The 18,275-nt window shown below is 43.7% G+C and overlaps 1 protein-coding gene across 2 annotated transcripts in view; it reads left to right on the top strand.

Moving 5' to 3' along the window:
* Positions 1 to 18,275, top strand: part of ttc28 (tetratricopeptide repeat domain 28) — a 92,766-nt gene that overhangs the window by 66,603 nt on the left and 7,888 nt on the right. For both annotated transcript variants that reach the window (XM_029444848.1, XM_029444846.1), the window contains exons 9-26: positions 4,799 to 4,995; positions 5,076 to 5,229; positions 5,320 to 5,491; positions 5,975 to 6,143; positions 6,232 to 6,392; positions 6,466 to 6,954; positions 8,317 to 8,509; positions 8,613 to 8,693; positions 9,064 to 9,316; positions 10,918 to 11,027; positions 12,022 to 12,151; positions 12,373 to 12,597; positions 14,123 to 14,303; positions 15,855 to 15,995; positions 16,299 to 16,443; positions 16,533 to 16,712; positions 16,858 to 17,432; positions 17,506 to 17,753. In XM_029444848.1, the coding sequence (XP_029300708.1) occupies positions 4,799 to 4,995; positions 5,076 to 5,229; positions 5,320 to 5,491; positions 5,975 to 6,143; positions 6,232 to 6,392; positions 6,466 to 6,954; positions 8,317 to 8,509; positions 8,613 to 8,693; positions 9,064 to 9,316; positions 10,918 to 11,027; positions 12,022 to 12,151; positions 12,373 to 12,597; positions 14,123 to 14,303; positions 15,855 to 15,995; positions 16,299 to 16,443; positions 16,533 to 16,712; positions 16,858 to 17,432; positions 17,506 to 17,753 (3,804 nt within the window). The remainder of the gene's footprint in view (positions 1 to 4,798; positions 4,996 to 5,075; positions 5,230 to 5,319; positions 5,492 to 5,974; positions 6,144 to 6,231; positions 6,393 to 6,465; positions 6,955 to 8,316; positions 8,510 to 8,612; positions 8,694 to 9,063; positions 9,317 to 10,917; positions 11,028 to 12,021; positions 12,152 to 12,372; positions 12,598 to 14,122; positions 14,304 to 15,854; positions 15,996 to 16,298; positions 16,444 to 16,532; positions 16,713 to 16,857; positions 17,433 to 17,505; positions 17,754 to 18,275) is intronic.

Below are 18,275 nucleotides of genomic sequence, written 5' to 3'. Positions count from 1 at the left end.
TTTACACTACTTTGTTCTTATACTCCCAAACTAAAGTTACTCTACAGATTCAGATGAATAAAACACCATTTAAAGCAACTAATACATTATGATGTATTATTATTATTATTATTGATTCATCTACCCAACAGTGTATTCAAGATTTAAGAGTCGTAAAACATCTGAATAGTTCTCCCCCCCCCCCCCAGGCCTCCTGCTCTCCCATCACCTCATCTGCCTTTTCAGGCCCTATCACATGACTGCAGTCGTGCCTCTCTGGCCAATCAACGCTCATGTTTTATTAATCAGGTTCTGGTTTCTGCGGCCACAGTGATATCCGAGCCAGTGAACCTGACTCCACCGCTGACTGGACAACTCGCCGTTCTTTGTGTGTGTCTATGCGTGTGTGTGTGTGTGTGTGTGTGCGTGTATAATACGAGCTCTGAACACATCCAGTCTTCAGCGTCAAGCACACATTTCCCTGTTCTGTGCTGTTTCCACATCCTGCACAGTAACCCAATATAACAAGAGTCTTGTGTTCAGTCACCAAGAAGTCCTTTTATTTGTCGTCTGAAATAAGAAAAAGTCAAAACCACACAGTCGGAGCTCTGATGTGCGACTAAGAGGTGATTGCTGAAGTCGCTGAAACTCTCCTGACAGACGAGTTGCAGTCTGTGGTTCAGATCAATGAGTCAGATCATCATTTATGGATGATACTTTTCTCTCACTCTGAATGCTGACTTGACAACTATTCACTCTCCTTTCCTCTTTAGTTTCCTCCTTTGCTCTTCTGTTTTCTACCCATTTCCCTTCTCTCTTTTTCCTCATTTGTTTCTTCCTCCTCTCCTGTGTTGTTTCCTCCTCTCCTTCTCTCCACCCTTGTTTTATCTTCTCTTCTCCCTCATCTTTTCCTTTTCTCGCATCTCCTCTGTTGTTTCCTCCTGTCCTCTTGTCTCTTCTTTTGTTTATTCTCCTCCCATGTTCCCTCTTCTCCGCTCCTTCCTTGTTTCCTCATCTCCTTTCTTCTCCTCTTTTTTGTTGCATCCTCCTCTCCTTTTCATTTTTGGTTTAAAATCATCCCTTCTTTCTTGCTCTCCTTTCCTCTTGTATGTCCTCTCTTCTTCTCGTGTCCTCTCTTGTTTCCTCCTCCTCTCCTCCTTTCTTGCCATGTTTCCTTCTCTCCTCTCCTCTTGTCTCCCCCTTGTTTTCTTCTCTCTTCCCCTCTCCTGTTATTCCCTCCTTTCCTTCCTTGTTTCCTCCTCTAAACTCATGTGTTTGTTGTTTCCTCGTCTCTTCTCCTCCCTTGTCTCCTAGCCTGTCTTCTCCTTCCCTCTCCTCCTCTCCTCCTTGGACAACACTGTTCACATTACAGCTAGTCATTTGTCCCACTGTTAGTATAGTTATTTTCAATTAGTGCAGCTTTAAATGAAAGAAAGACAGAATTCGACTTCACCCTTAAAGGTAAAATGATGCATGTGGCTCAGGTTGGCCACACCCAATTTAGTTAATTGATGACGGAGCCTTTTCCCAGAGATCCCCACCTTCCTCCTCTAATCTGTCTCAGCCGAATACCCCGTCATCAGATCTCAACTCCTTTTCCACACCTCTAATCCTCACAGCTCTGCTTTCTTCAAACTATACCCCCCCCCCCCCCCCCCTCCACATCGGGGAATCCCACCGTCCTGCAGAATATATCTACAGATAGCTGGCACCCTTCCGCTTCAGAGAAGCTCATGCTCTCTCGTGTGCTCATGTGTTAGCAGAGTTTAAGAGGAGGGGTGTAACTGTAACCAGCTATTCCAGCCAACTCTGCAGGCTTCTCTGTAATCCTCTTAGCGCGAGACACCGAAGAACGAGGTCTCCCTTTCCTTATCAGCAGCCTCCTCCTCTTCTTCACGACACTCTGCTTCCTACATATTCCACATAGGGCTTATGTGAGTGGTATCATTGCACTTTCTCTAAACGTACAGTTGTATATGTTATGCTTCTTGCTATTGACTCACACTGTCTGACTTCAGAAGCATGTGTGTATGTGTATGCACAAAAACCATGCATGCACCTCATGTCTCACACATAAATGGTGTTTATAAAAGTAGAACATGCTGTGAGAACCTCATGCATACTTCAAGTCATTCATTTGTGATTTGGTAAAATACTAAATAAGAGAAACAGAATCAAATACGCATCATTATTCTCTTAGGTTGTTAGCCACTTTCACAGTCCGTGAATTTCTTTCTATTGCAGTTGCACACCCATCTATATTATGCCAATTAAAGATGCAATTATTGATTTTAATTAATTGCTTTTGTGCATCCAGTTTTATTATTCTGTTGTTCAGTCGGCTTTTGTTTGTTTTAAATTCAACATCAGTTTTTATATTTGCGCCTTTATTGTGAAGTCTTCTGTAAAGTAAATAATCACTGTTCACCTTCCTGAAGCTTAACGGTAATGATGGTTTATAGATGCATTTGTGATGAAATATTTTATTACGGTAATGCAAAGTATGTGGTAGCACAATGGTACTTGTGGGAAATTGTGCTGTTCTTTTACTTGACAGGACGTGGAGCAGGGAGAGAATTTATATGCAAACATTTGGTTAAGTGGATGTCTACGTCGTTATATTATATCACCGTGTGGACACAGAAACACCAAGTACAAGGCTGGAGTTGTTGGCAAAATCAACAACGTGTTAGTCTGTCTTTCAATACCTTGTGTCACTCGGCCCATTAATTCAGACTGAAGACATAAATCTTCACATTTTTATTTTTACTCGGGCTCAGTAATCTTTTAAACAGCTGGTCGCTGTAGTTCAAACAAACAGGACGCAGAAGGGCATTTTTTGGGGACCATTTTTCAGCATTAATTAATAATCCACAGTTTGTGTTCTGGCGAGTATTTGAGGCAGCAGCATGGTGTGTGTGTGTGTGTGTGTGTGTGTGTGTGTGTGTGTGTGTGTGTGTGTGTGTGTGTGTGTGTGTGTGTGTGTGTGTGTGTGTGTGTGTGTGTGTGTGTGAGATTGAGTCAAAATAATATATAGTGTGTGTGTTCATTGTAATGAAGGAACATGTCACCCAGTGCAACAGTGTGGATTATTGATGTGTTTTAATAGTTGTGGACAACAATGGAGCTCTAATGCACAGAGGAAGGAGATACATCAGGCACCAAGGGATATAGTGACGATAATAATTAAATAGTATAACAGAGCTCAAAATGTCTCTCTCTCTCTCTCTCTCTCTCTCTGTCTCTCTCTCTCTCTGTCTCTCTCTCTCTCTCTCTCTCTATGTCTCTCTCTCTGTCTCCTCTCTCTCTCTCTGTCTCTCTCTCGCTCTCTCTCTCTCTGTCTCTGTCTGTCTGTCTCTCTCTCTCTCTCTCTGTCTCTCTCTGTCTCTCTCTCTCGCTCTCGCTCTCTCTCTCTCTCTCTTTGTCTGTCTCTCTCTCTCTCTCTCTCTCTGTGTGTCTCTGGCTCTCTGTCTCTCTCCCTCTCTCTCTCTCTCTCTGTCTCTCTGTCTCTCTCTCTCTCTGTCTCTCTCTCTCTCTGGCTCTCTGTCTCTGTCTCTGTCTCTCTCTCTCTCTCTCTCTCTCTCTCTCTCTCTCTCTCTCCTCTCTCTCTCTCTCTCTCTGAACACTGTATTTACAACAGTAATTTGAAAGGTGGATGTGTAATCCAATCCTGTGATAGATCTTAATTAGACTGAGATAACCCAGTTTAGGTGTTTGCATGAGATATGGTTATAATCAAGGTATCAGCGTGTAAACGCAATACCTGTAAGAGGGAAGATGAAAGTTGCAGTTAACCCCAGAAACACACACAGCTTTAAGATATGGTAATGTAAGAGTCGTGTGTGATTGTGCAGCAACAATGGCTGCATGTCCCTGTGTTCAGTTGCCTTTTCAAACTCCCTTGTGTTCAACTTTCTCAACTTTCCTGCAGCTGCTGTCTTTCTCTCTTGTGTTTCCTCAACTTCTTCCTTAACTTGTATTCTTTCTTCCAAAATGTGTGTACTTTAGCTCTGTGAACTGGGTTGTTGATAGCAGGGAAGACACATCATCACACAAAAAAAGTTGGGAAGTATTTCAGTTCCTTTTCCCTGGACAGAAAGACAGCTCCTCTGGATCTCTGCATATTGAAGATCCATTGCAGCAGATGCACTGTAGCGTTTTAATTATTTACCGCTCTGCACTCATATTTTATATGTACAGTACATACTTTTATTTGCTTGTTGGGTATTCATATCTTGTGCATCATTTGGGGAATTAACCATGTTCATGACTTCCCCTGCATGCAGTGCAGCAAGCTCAGTTTGATGTTCACTACTAATCACGCTAATGTTGGATGAACTCATCAGCTGTGCTGCAGACTTTAGAGTTGGATGCAAATCAGATTTACTGTAAGTTACAAAAATGAGGACTTCAGATTTGGAATTGACCACGAAAGACTCGGAAATACTGAGATCTAACCTGGATAAATACCTATTATAAAGGTTTCCATTATAAAGCTGCTCTGCTGAGCGACTTTAGACTTAACTTCAAATTTGACTAGGACTCCCCTCAAATGCCTTAAGACTCAACATAGAGTTTCCTAAGTCTAAAACTGCTCTGCTGTTGGACTTCAGACTTGAATGTACTCGTCATAAATGACTCGAGTATTGATTCAAACTTGTCTCAAGTGGCTCGAGACTCGACTTGACCCAAAATACTTTAAAACTCCTCTGCAGACAGATTTGAGACTTGACTTGAACTTGATTTAACTTTTCAAATGACTTTACACTTGATAACTTGGACTCTGCTAATCACTCACCTGTTTTTACCTCCATCTCAGGCATCATCCACCAGATGAAGGGGGAGTATGAGACAGCACTGAAGCTCCACAAAGCCCACTTGTCCTTCGCCCAGGAGCTGAGTGATTACGCTGCCCAGGGGAGGGCCTACGGTAACATGGGCAACGCCTATCACGCACTCGGCATCTACGACCAAGCTGTTCGGTACCACCGACAAGAACTGCAGATATCACTGGAGGTAAATCCCCTGTGCTCTTCACCAGCAACATGTAGACGCTCGTGTGTAAAACAGAACAGTGAAACGTCTTTGTGTTTCAGGTGAATGATCGCCCGTCCCAGGCCTCCACACATGGTAACCTGGCTGTGGCCTACCAGGCGCTGGGTGCTCACGACCGAGCTCTGCAGCACTACCTTCACCATCTCACCATCGCACGTGAACTCCAGGACACTCAAAGCGAAGCAAGAGCACTAGGCAAGCTAGACAAGAGGGGGACGCGTTACAGACAGAAGAGTGGGAATTTGATTGAATAATGTTCTAAAGTTCGAATCTTTTATTTTGCAGCAAACTTGGGAAACTTCCATAGTTGCAGAGGTGAATACGCTCAGGCCTTGCCATACTACCAGCAGTACCTGGCTCTGGCTCCAGGCTTGCAGGACCTGGAGGGAGAAGGCAAGGTTTGCCACAACCTCGGCTATGCTCACTACTGCCTCGGACAATACAGAGACTCTGTCAGGTCGGAAACATAATTCATCTCAAACTTTATATGATGGGAATATGGTATTTTTTCAAAGAGAAATGACTTGTCTTGCTTATTAAAAAAACATTTTAAACATTTATACATTTTTCTATTTTAAATTCTAGTGGAGATTCTAAAGATATCAAATTTGTCGGGGCGAAGACGGCTGAAATATTTCCATTTAATTAAGTGATGCAGCCATAAAAAAAAAATATATCCTTACTCTGTTTCAATGAAGAACATACACTGTACTGTCAAACTGTGGAATAAGATGATTGTTCAAACCTTAGAGTTACTTAAGTGGGTCGAAAAGGAAAAGCTATATGTTAACGGGTTAATTTCATGATGCATACATTTACTTAACTGAATATACAAAACTTTATCCGCATATACATTCACTTTCTGTTGTGTAGCATGTTCTGTTTATGAAATATCTACTTGGAATAACATGTATGTTGTGCGTTTTCATCCATTTCTTAGGTATTATGAGCAGGACCTGGCCTTGGCTAAGGACCTCCAAGACAAATTAGCCCAGGCAAAAGCCTACTGTAACCTCGGTCTGGCCCACAAAGCACTCGGGGAGTACAAGAAAGCAGAGGAGTGTCAGAGATACCTGCTCTCTCTCGCACAAGCCTTGGATAACACACAGGTCACCTACTACTGCTGTGTTCACTAACTGTGAAAACGTATCTTATACACAAGAAGTGGTTGTTAATCATGTGGTTATTTTTCAGCAGGCGGTTTTCAGGGCCTTTGGGAACCTGGGGGATGTGTGTGTGTGTCGGGGTGATCTTCCAGGAGCTGTGAGGTTCTACCAGCAGCAGTTGAGTCTGGCTCAGAAGGTCAACGATCAGAAGATGGAAGCTGACGCCTACTCGGCTCTGGGATCAGTTCACAGGTAAAGAAGTCAACAGTGATTTTAAACTGTGTACTATTTCTTCCTTTCTTACCTCTTTCTTCCTCTCCTTTAGGCTGCTCCGCCAGCTGGATACAGCCTTGTCCTTCCATAGCCAGGAACTGACCGTCCGAAAGGATCTGGGTGATCAGCAGGGGGAGTGCCGCGCCCTCGGCCACCTTGCAGCAGTGCACATGGCCCTGGCAGACTATGCTACAACATTCCAGTGTTATGAGGCCCAGCTTGGCCTGGCGCAAGGACTTAGGGATGCCCGTCTCGAGGCCCAGGTCCATGGGAACATGGGTATCACCAAAATGAACATGGGGGTGTTTGAGGAAGCTATTGGCTATTTTGAGCAACAGCTGGCCATGCTGCAGCAACTGAGTGGAACTGAGAGCATGCTGGACAGAGGCAGGGCCTATGGGAACCTCGCAGACTGCTATGACGCTCTGGGAGACTATGAGGAGGCTATTCAGTACTACGAGAAGTACCTGACGGTGGCTCAGAGTCTCAACCATGTCAAGGACCAGGAGAAAGCCTACAGAGGACTCGGCAATGCACACAGGTAGGCAAAACGAAGGAAATGTGCTTATTTATTTTCTTGCCAAGAGTTAAATGAGAAGATCAAAACCACTCTCATGTCTGTATGCAAGTATAAAGCTAAAGCCAGCAGCTGGTTAAATTGTCATATAAAGAGAACTGGATACAGGCTTTGAACCCTGTAATTACAACTCTCAGTCCGTCACATGAAGTGTTTGGGGCCCAAAAAGACTTTTCCTCATACTGGGCTACTGTAGAAACATGGCGGTGCAACATGGTGGACTCTGTGGAGAGGACCCGCTCCCTATGCAGATCTGAAGGGCTCAATATAAGCTAACAAGAACAAATGACAACATAGCTCCCCTTTCTGTAGCTTCATATTTACCATACAGACGTAAAAGTGGTGTCAATCCTCTCGTCTAACTCTTGGCAAGAAAGCGAAGAAGTGTATTTCCCAAAATGTCGAACTAATTGAATTAGTATTTTTAATTATCCTCTGCATGATGACTGTACCCTCGGTCTGGTAGTGGAGTAAGCTGTAGTACATGATTTGCATATGTTACAGCTTTTTATGAAATGAATACTGAACACGGAAACTGGATTACATACTTCATTACAGCAGAAAGATATGCCATGTGAGCACATTTCTAACATTTAGTGTATCAAAAGTGTCTACAGGCTTTAACTGCGCCTTGCAAGCAAATCACTTCCAGTGCTCTAAGACTTGTGTTTACATTTGTGTTGTAATTAATGTTATGTATATATTTATATATATATATTTATCGGTTTGGATGCCAGGACAACATTCATGCAATAATCTCAAATGGACTTTTCTTGCCTGAAGCATAAACATTTTAAATTAGAGTCATGATGATAATAAAAATAATCATTATACAATAACAGTAACAAGAAGCAGTGATGGGAGTCGTTCCCTCGCTTCTTTTCAGAGATATATTCCCACATTTCTCACATGAAACCATACAAGTAATATTCACTGAAGAACAAGGCTTTATGATGGGATTCCTTTATCCATCTGCTGTAGTCGGTTTCTGCTCTCTGGAGTGTGAATGAGATGGAAATGAGGCGAGGGGAGTCACTGTTTTATCTCAATGAGCGCAGCCCGTGTAGTTGTTTCTTCTTTTACTCTTGAAGGATATAGTACTGAAATGTTTTTTACAGTTCAACATTTAAATGATTGCCCTATATTCTTTATTGTATGCGTTCTTAAATTGGCCATAAGGGTCTCTCTGGATAAAAGAGGGCTGTGATAGTGGAACACCCGGTTGTATGTATTCTTTAAAACTACAGGTACGCTGCTTTTAGGGTTTGCAAGAACAAACGAAACGCAAAGAAATAGATGATCACGTTGTTTGTTTTCCCTCTTCAGGTCTATGGGTAGTCTCCAGCAAGCATTAGTGTGCTTCGAGAAGAGGCTGGTGGTAGCCCATGAGCTGGGTGGGGAAGGAGGGGGCAAGGCTCAGGCTTACGGGGAGCTGGGCACCTTACACAGCCAGCTGGGCAACTATGAGCAGTCCCTCTCTTGCCTGGAACACCAGCTTAACATTGTACGCACAGCAGGGGTAAGGACTTACCTGCTAAAGGATCTTGTTTCAACTCATTTCTCCTTTGTTGCCCTTCTGAATATGACAAATTATCTCTAGTAAACACTGCTTTAACTGTCAGGATAAATCCCTGGAAGCAGAGGCGAGCGATGCACTTGGAGGCGTTTATCAGCTGATGGCAGACAATGAGACAGCGCTACAGGTTTGTGCAGATTCATAATTCATCATGATTTCCAAGCCGTCATTTGGAAAAGTTTCACATTTTGTGAAAAAGGCTTATTCGCTTTCTGTGAGAAAATAAATACCACTGTCATATCTGTACACTCAATAAAGACGCTACAGCCAGCAGCTGATTATCTTAGCATAGCGTAAAGACTGTCCAACCTGCAGAGACTCCAGAAATACTGTTTCCAGTCTTTATGCTAAGCTAAGCTAGCTTGCTTGGCTTCATATTTACCATACAGATATGAGAGTGGTATCAATCTTCTCATCTAACTGAGCAGGAAAGCCAATAAGCATATTTCCCATAATGACAAACTAGCCCTTTAAGTAATCTAGCTCTCCTGCTACAGTGGCACCAGAGGGCTTTGGATATTGCAGAGCAGACGGGCTGTGTGAGGAGCCAGGGTCGAGCCTACGGAAACCTGGGACTGACCTACGAAGCTCTAGGAAAGTACGAGCGGGCTGTGGTCTTCCAGGAGCAGCACCTGAGTGTGGCGGCACAGACCAACGATCTGATAGCTAAAACTCTCGCCTACGGGAGCCTGGGAAGGACACACCATGCACTGCAAAACTATGCACAGGCTGTGATGTACCTGCAGGAAGGTAAGAAACTAGCTGCTGAGTTACTGACTGACCTTGGCTCAATAAGCAACAGTTGCATCTAAAGTTAGGGGAAAAAACATCCATATGTTTTTATTATTTAGAGTTTAACACTCTAAATCTTGGCTAACCTCATCAGTACCACCTCAAACCAGTGACAACAGCACAGATAAAAACTCAAATTCAGAAAATCATTAAGTGAAATAACCAAAACTATTGTAAGAGTTTGTGTTCGTGTAGGACGCCATTGTTCATTGTAATAAGATGAAGGAGAATATTGGTTTTCAGGGGCTTAAGATAAGATGGCATCTTGTTGTGTTGACATCATTGGATAATTTGACTGAATATATATATATATATAATTGATAGGCCCTGTTATGTGACAAGAAAGTCCTGAATGCGCCATTAAACAACGGGACGTTATGTAACGGCCTGTTGGATACAGAGGACTTTACTCCCACCTGATGCAGCATGTGTCTGATAGGATCCTTTGATTCCATTTCCACTATGTTCAAAAGCAGTCTGTATTTCTGACACGAATCAACAAACTCTCCACTTGATGAAAAGCGCCTGCAGTCACACAGACTCTTAGCACGGACTTTGATCTACTTGTGTGTATCTTATTTAAAGTCAGAGCATAATGTTTTTCGGCCTGACAACATTGTGACACAGCATGAAAGGTATTCATGAGTCTGACACAGGCCAATTGAAGATCAGGGCTTGCCCTGCAGAGTGGTGTCCTGCAGGCAGCGTGTGACTTCTCCTCTAACTACACACACACACACACACACACACACACACACACACGCACACACACACACACACACACACACACACACACACACACATCTCTCATTTCTCTAGTTTTAAAGCTGCTTCTTTGTTGAAAATAATTGTAATACAATCTCTTTTTTTTTTTACTTAAACATGCACGCATACAAACTAAGGCTGAGACTAAACTTAAAAAATAAACATAATGGATGTTTGGGTTCATTCATGAACTACTCAGGCTTCATCGGGCTTGTAAGACACGGTCACGGCTTGTCACTAAACTCACAGATCCTCCGGATTTTAATTGATCATTAACTCAACAAGCAGCCAGGAACTTGGCTCAGAGTTGAGGTGAGGACAGAGCCGGAGAAAATATTCGTATGCATGCTTCCAATTAACCTCCCCAACCGATGGAAAGAAACAGATACAGAACATCACAGGGCTCGACAGACAGAGAGAAACAGGCAGCGACGTGTAAATCAAAACTTGATTTTTGAGGAGATTCTGCTCAATCTGAGAGCCTAATGAGAACTAATTACAACCCACTACGACTGTCTGCATCTGCACAGCAGGGGAGATGAAACATATCTCAGACAAACTAAAGAGCAGAGAGAATACAAGATCTTTGAATCCGAGTCGGCGGGATGAAAAGACAGGGGCAGAGGAAGACAAAAGAATCAATGAGAGAGAAAGAAAGAATTGCAAATGTGAGCGCCCTGGGCTCAGCTCGAGTTCTTTTCATGCAGCAACAGTTGTCATAACTATCAAAGTGATGACTTTCAGATCGGCCTGTAGGAACGTCTGATCTCCTCTTCTCCCCGTCTCCTCCCCAGGTCTGCGCCTGGCAGAGCAGTTGGGTCGGAGAGAAGATGAAGCTAAGATACGCCATCGCCTCGGCCTGTCTCTGTGGGCCGGCGGAAATCTGGAGGAGGCACAACACCAGGTGTGTGTGTGTGTGTGTGTGTGTGTGTGTGTGTGTGTGTGTGTGTGTGTGTGTGTGCGTGTGTGCTTTATCTTATCCACAAAGGATAATAACAAAATACATTTTAAGTACATGATGACCTCATGTAAATGCCAGCAGAGCTTCACACACTCTAACTTGAGCAGGTCTAATTAGCAACATACCTAAGAACACCTGTTAGGGTTTGTTGGGCCACAGATATAAGACATACTGTGTATGCTAATACTTGTACTGTATGTAAGATAGGGGTATTAGTTACTTTTATGTGAAGGATAGGAGTACTTCCTCCACCACTGGAGCATGCTGACAATCCTTTTGACGGGCGGCAGTAGCTCAGTCCGTAGGGACTTGGGAGGGTCGCCGGTTTAGGTCCCCGAACAGACTTAGTGTGGATTGGTACGCCTCCTGGGCACTCCCAAGGTGCCCTTGAGCAAAGCACTGGACCCCTCACTGCTTCCCGGACGTTGTTTAGTAGCTGCCCACTGCCCGTAATGCTAGGATTGATTTCACTGTGTGTGTTGTGATGTGTACACGTGTGACAATAAAAAGTAGTTTTGAATCGAATCCGGCATTTCCATTTTCCACTTCTAACCTACCAATACTTTCAAAGCAAACACGATTACCAATCAGTTGTATTGACACGTCTGTGTTTGGCTATTGTTTCCATTGTTTGATTTTATGTGTTGCCTTCCACGCCTGAGCTCAGTTCCCAGTTTGATAGAGAGAAGAGAAGCAGAACATCTTTAATCTTCAGATTGTTGTGTATTTGTAGTGCCCCCCAGTGGTTAGTATCTAACAGCACGCTCTCTCATGTTTGAAATATTGTAACTGGCAATTGAAATCAGCTCCTTCTGCTTTAAAATAATGTGTTTCATACAGACATGTGGCTTTTATGTGTGTATATTCAGCTCTGTATTCTACAGTTGTGTATGCATGAGTATCAGTGTGATGTATGTTTGCTTTCTGTGTGTTTCAGTTGTACAGAGCGTCAGTGTTATTTGAGACAATTCGTCATGAGACGCAGCACAGCACGGATTACAAACTCTCCCTGTTTGATCTGCAAACCAGCACATACCAGGCTCTCCAGAGAGTCCTCGTCAGCCTAGGTGACCTAACCATCCTCTCCTCTTGTGCTGAGATTCTGTTAGTGTGAATCACTGAGCCACAATTTATCTGTAAGGTGTTCTCACCTTTCCTCCCTCATTTCCTCCACACTCTCTCAGTGTGCCTGTTAGCGATGCACAAATTATCACCTGATGTCTGAGTGTTAATTTAGACCTTCTGTTCTCTCGATTCCTACTTATTCATCTTCTGTGTTTCGTCTCAGGCCGACACGATGAGGCGCTGGCCATAGCAGAGCGAGGGCGAACGCGAGCCTTTGCCGATCTCCTGGTTGAACGGCAGCAAGGTCAGCAAGCAGCGAGCGCTGACCCTTACATCCCAGTTACTGTGGAGCACATCCTGGAGACAGTCAACGGTCAGAGGGCCATGGTCCTCTACTATTCTCTGGCTGGAGGCTTTCTGTATAGCTGGTTGATATCTCCAGGGACAGGTATACACACACACACACACACACACACACACACACACACACACACAGTCTTGATTCATATTTCATGACTTCTGGCTTTTCCAATAGTGCCACCATCAGGGCAAAACTTGACTTTGTTTAGAAGAAATATGAAAGTTCCCCTTCCAGTTAACCTCCACAGACATCTGGTTCATCTGGACATGATTTTAGAAAACTATAGATTGTAAATAAGTCCATTAAGAAAGTCTGCAGAAGTTTTCAAAAGACTGGAAGCCATTATTTGTACTATTTGGTTTAACAACTCTTGTTGGCAGCAAGAAATCCCCTGATACAGTGCAGTGACGGAGCTTAAACACTCGCACAGAATAATAATAACAACCTGCATATGGAATTATACCAGGCCCAGGTTTAACTTGTCTCCTCTGTTCAGAGTCTTGTGTTACCAGCTTTCACACGAGCATTAAAGTATCTAAAGTCTGATTCCAGGAGTCAATCAGTCAATCAGAATTTCTGGATCCATCCATAATTAATGCTTTAGAGCTAAATGTGAATGAGACTGAGTGGTGATCCCATTTACCCCCACTGTCATTCACAACGGGAATGCCTCATTCTGATGAGCTGTTTTACATTTTCAGAAGCAGTTGGTACGGCAAATTAAACATGTTGACACAAAGTTGTTAATGTGGGTAATGGAATAACAAGTGAGTCTGTCTCACAAAGGGGATGCTAATAATGTAGCACTAGCATGTGCACGATGCATACAAGGCATCCACTGCACAAAATAACACTTTGATTTGACTGTCTAATATGCTGCAGTAAATCTATGTGAGCATGTTTTTGGTGGGGGGGGGGTTGGAAAAGGCTCAAAAAAGGCCTAAATAAAAGCACTTTACCAATTTCACAGTGGGAATCTATCTCTGAATGCTTAAGTCTGTAAGAGTGTACTCTGGAACTGCGCCAAAATCTAATGGGTTGACTTCTGTCACATTTACGGATTCATTTTCCTCGGTGGATGAACCCTTTTATTCTGGACTCTCCGTTTTCTTTTCCTCTTGCGCCACCCTCAGGCTGAAATGACTCTCTCATAATATCTCATAATCTAACTGTCATGACATTTGAGGACATGCACCAAAGGGAATAAACCTTTGGATTTTAATCACTTTTTGACCTTAATGAACAAATGGCCTTTTCCTCTCAAGGGAACTTCCTATTTGTAGCCGGATCACTTTTGTATTTTGGGGTTGCAGCTTCTAAAATCCACTCGCTCCAGGGGCTTTAGATTTTTAGCCTTGTCAATAATTGAGATGTATCCCAAAATCTGACCTGCATACTGAGTTTTGAGCTATTTCATATGCAGACTGTTTTACAGCACTGCACGACCATCTTTAAAGTGGATCCTTGTCCCAGGTTTTCTAATTACTTCACAGGAACAAACCCCACACCTAGCCTCACAGAGCCTTGTGCACACGTACAGTGTACCCTTCACACATTTACGCAGTACAGCGTGCACTCATTTACTCATGTTCTTCCTGAAATGCTACAACAGGTATTGTGAAGTTTAACGAGGTGTATCTTGGAGAGTCCGGAGTGGAAGACTTCCAGGACGGTGGCGGTGGGAGCCCGCAGGGTGGAGGAGGAGGAGGAGGAGCAGGTGGAGGTCCTCTGTCTCTGGAGCAGTACATCGGCAACGCTCGAGAGGCTCTGGGAGTGGACAGCCATTACAGCAGGTTTGACTTTTTCTTTACTGACAGTCAACTTTGTGAGATGATTTGATTCTATCATTAACGACACAACACACTTGTCCAAATACTCACCAATAAATGATGAGAGAGAGATCATTTTGCATTCCTATCAGCCCCAGCTGTACTTTGTGTTTAGTGCTTATTAGTAGTGTTGGAAAGTAACTCAGTGCATTCACTCAAGTGCTGTTTCAAGACACTTTCTCATTTATTTAGGAAATATGTTACTTTTTCTCAGCTATAAATATCTGACAACTTTAGTTACTTTTCATATCAAGATTGTTACATAAAAAACATTATTAAATTTATAAAATATATTGTTCTGTTATAAATAAAAACGTGGTACTTATACTTTGACTGAAGTAAAGGTTCTGAAAACTTCCTCCACCACTGCTAATAAGCAAATGTTAGCATGTTTACACACTAGTCTAAGATGGTGAACATGGTAAACATTGTACCTGTGCAGCCTCACAGAGCAGCTAGCGTGGCTGTAGACTCAGCGTTACTGTACGTCGTCACATATTAAAACACAAAGGGAGGAGAGTGAGCAAAATAAGATGGAGGAGCCCGATGCTGCATGTCATCTGTCTTACTTTCCTCCTGCTCTCTGCTGACATATTTCCTTACACTCAATTATCCCGCCCACAACTTCAGGCCTTGGTTGGCACTAGTGGACGACTTTGTAAATCACTACCATGTGTCGTGTCAGCAAATGATTCCCCACACAAACTGCGTCTTAACTTTCTGTGGAAACCACTGCAGTGGGGTTACCGTAGCCAGCAGCGATTCGTTGTGTGTGTCTGTGTGTGTGTGTGTGTGTGTGTGTGTGTGTGTGTGTGTGTGTGTGTGTGTGTGTGTGTGTTAAAGCTGTGGCAAGCCTCCCTCCAGTGGAGTTGTACTACCCTCTAGCATGTAGAAACGGCTATTTTTAACACAAATCAAATCTCCCTGAGCTGGTAAAAGTGCAGCCAGAGGATTCCATAAAATGTAATGGCGACTGCTAATAGAGCGGTTCTGAGAGCCATCTGTCCAGAACATAAAGCCCGACTCCCTTCATTCTGTTGAAGATGTGTTACTGCCAGCACGTTAAACATTACTTGTTAATTTGCTTTCTGCATCCTGTTTTAACCTCAACATTTCAAACTTTCAAGATGTTTAACGTGAGTTTAAAAAGTGTAACTTATGCAAGAAGAAAAATCGAATTCTTCTTTTTACAAATGAAAAGTAGATTCATAAGCAATCAAACGCTCCCTGCGTATTTACTTTTTTGGTCTACTCTCAGGGTTTTGATGCTACATGCTAGATACTGCTGTGTAACTGACTTTACTGAGTGTGTTCACTGACCGTATGACTCTTCTTGTGTTACTGGTACACTACATTTCAGCATTTGTCATTATCCTGTAAATGTTCAGCAAACGTTACACTTTAATGTTCAATAAACTCTAATAAAAAGTAGCATGACTCATCTAAACTAAGTACATTTGTGGTGCTTAATGTGATATTGCAGTAATAATGCAGTCAGCCTGTGTTATTTCACAGAGTTTGCTCCAGCAGTGAGACGGAGAGTGAAGCCGGAGATCTGTTAGAGCAACAGTTTGAGGAGCTGAACAACAAACCGACATCGGTCACCGACCCCACAGGCTACCTCCGCATGGTGTCCAGAAATAACCTCTTTAACAGGTTCGACTATTTTAGGTTTCATTGATTTTTAGCCACTCTAGTTAATTATTCGATGGATTGGCATGTCATTTAGTACAGACATTCATGTTCTCCAGATAGTGAATCCTATTTATTGGCAAAACTAATGACATTACCATCGTCCTCGGCTGTACTTTGTTTTCAGTGCTAATTAGCTAATGTTAGCATTTAGCTCCAAGCACCAGTGTGCCTCAGTAAAGCCTGACATAGCTGCTAGCAAGACTATAGATTCTTAGCTTTGTTGTTTATTTTCTTGTGGATCTCTGTTGTGTGTGTGTTTAACAGAAGCTGTCAGAGCATGACGAGTCTTTACAGCGCCACAGTATCTCCAGTGAAGGACAGTTTAAGCTCTCCTCCTTACAGGCCGAGTAACATCAGCAAACCTCCTCTACGAGCCCTTTATGACTTACTCATAGCACCAATGGAAGGGGTGTGTATGTGTGCATGGACTGCATATTTGAATTACCCTTTTTATGCTTTTTTTTTTAACTGAATCTTTCTGTCTTCGTTCGTCTCCAGGGCCTGATGCACAGTAGTGGACCTGTGGGCCGACACAGGCAGCTTGTGTTAGTGCTGGAGGGAGAATTGTACCTGATCCCATTTGCCTTGCTCAAAGGCAGCTCTTCTAATGAGTACCTTTATGAAAGGTTTAGTCTAATTTCTGTACCTTCCTTAGGCAGCATGGGAGCCACCACCAAGGTAGGCAAATCATATATTTTTTAAAGATTTTCTTTTAAAGTGGCAATTAACAACTTTTCCCCTCTAGCGTTTCCAAGTGGTATTATTGTTGGTGCCGCTCTCGCAAAGAAAAACTCGTATCTGACAACCTGTGTTCAACCCACAGCCTCATCCTCGTCGCGGTGGGCCCTTACTTTGCTCAGATGGAGGTTCAGTGGCTGCTGTGATTGGGGCTCCTCACTTGCCCTCCTCTGTGATGGGCCGCTGGTTGTGGGGCCCCTTACCTTCAGCCCAAGATGAAGCTCTTTGGCTGGGGGAACAGCTGGGATGTCATCCCCTAACTGGAGCCAATGCCACAAAGGAACGTGTGCTCGCAGCTCTGAGTCAGGCAGAGTGCGTTCACTTTGCGACTCATATATCCTGGAAGCTCGCCGCTTTGGTTCTCGCCCCCAGCCAAGAGCATGGTGGGGGAGAGGGGGCAGGCGGGCGTCCCAGGGAGAAGTCACCGTGTGGAGGCTCGACGTCGGGCGATACTGCGGGTCAGGATGGAAAGATCAAAGGTTTATTTGCAAAGAGTCACAGCAGCCCAGAGAGACTCAAGGGAGCAGATGAAATGAGCGAGGACGGGGAGAGTATGTGTGACATGGAGAGTGTGTGCGACAGTCCACCACTTCATGACTTCCTCCTCACTGCTGCTGATATACTGGATCTGTGCTTGACTGTCAAACTTGTGGTTCTGAGGTACTTTTTACACAGTTAACATTTTACAAAGACAGTTAGGTTCCAGCTGACCTCTGATTCCTTGTCACCTTAGGTTGTACCCGGAGTCCAGCAGCAGGGTGACAGCTGACGGGGTGGTGGGTCTCACCCGAGCCTTCCTGGCTGCAGGCGTCCAGTGCGTGTGTGTCTCTCTGTGGCCTGTACCAATAGCTGCCTCCAAAGTCTTCACACACACCTTCTACACAGCCCTTCTCAACGGGACCAAAGCCAGTGCAGCTCTAACGGAGGCCATGAAGACTCTGCAGAGCAGCAAGCACTTCTCACACCCCTCCAACTGGGCTGGTGAGCAAACACCAACACACATTAACACTTATTTGTCAGTAAGCAGAAACCTGATTTGCCAGCTATGATTAACGGGCATTACGGCAACTCCCACTCACGTTAATATGTAGGAATGTAAACTGCCTGAAATATAGCAGAAATGATACAGAATGAAGAAAGTTCATTATGATAATTTATGTCTTATGAATTCATATCACAACAAGCTATTTGTTGTTTACGGCCTGTGAGCCAGTTCAGACAGTCAACTAGAGCTGCATTGCTACAATCACGGCCCACATTCTGCACCACCTATCCAACATATCTGGCAGACTATTTAAGCCATCGGAAATGCCCAGCTGTTCATCTTTTCTGCCAAACCACGGCACTCATTTCACCTCAAGTATGTGATGCTTTGCTTTATTCAGCCCCACAACCTCCCCAGCATCCACCAGCAGGCTCTGAGTTCTGTCCCAGGAGGGAAAAATAACTGCTATCATCACTTGCCAAACTCTCTCTCTGTTCAAACTGATGGATTTTACATAT

Source organism: Cottoperca gobio, chromosome 12, assembly GCF_900634415.1.
Source record: "Cottoperca gobio chromosome 12, fCotGob3.1, whole genome shotgun sequence".
NCBI lineage: Eukaryota > Metazoa > Chordata > Actinopteri > Perciformes > Bovichtidae > Cottoperca > Cottoperca gobio.
Note: the sequence above shows the minus strand (reverse complement) of the source record. Positions and strands in the feature narration are given on the sequence as shown.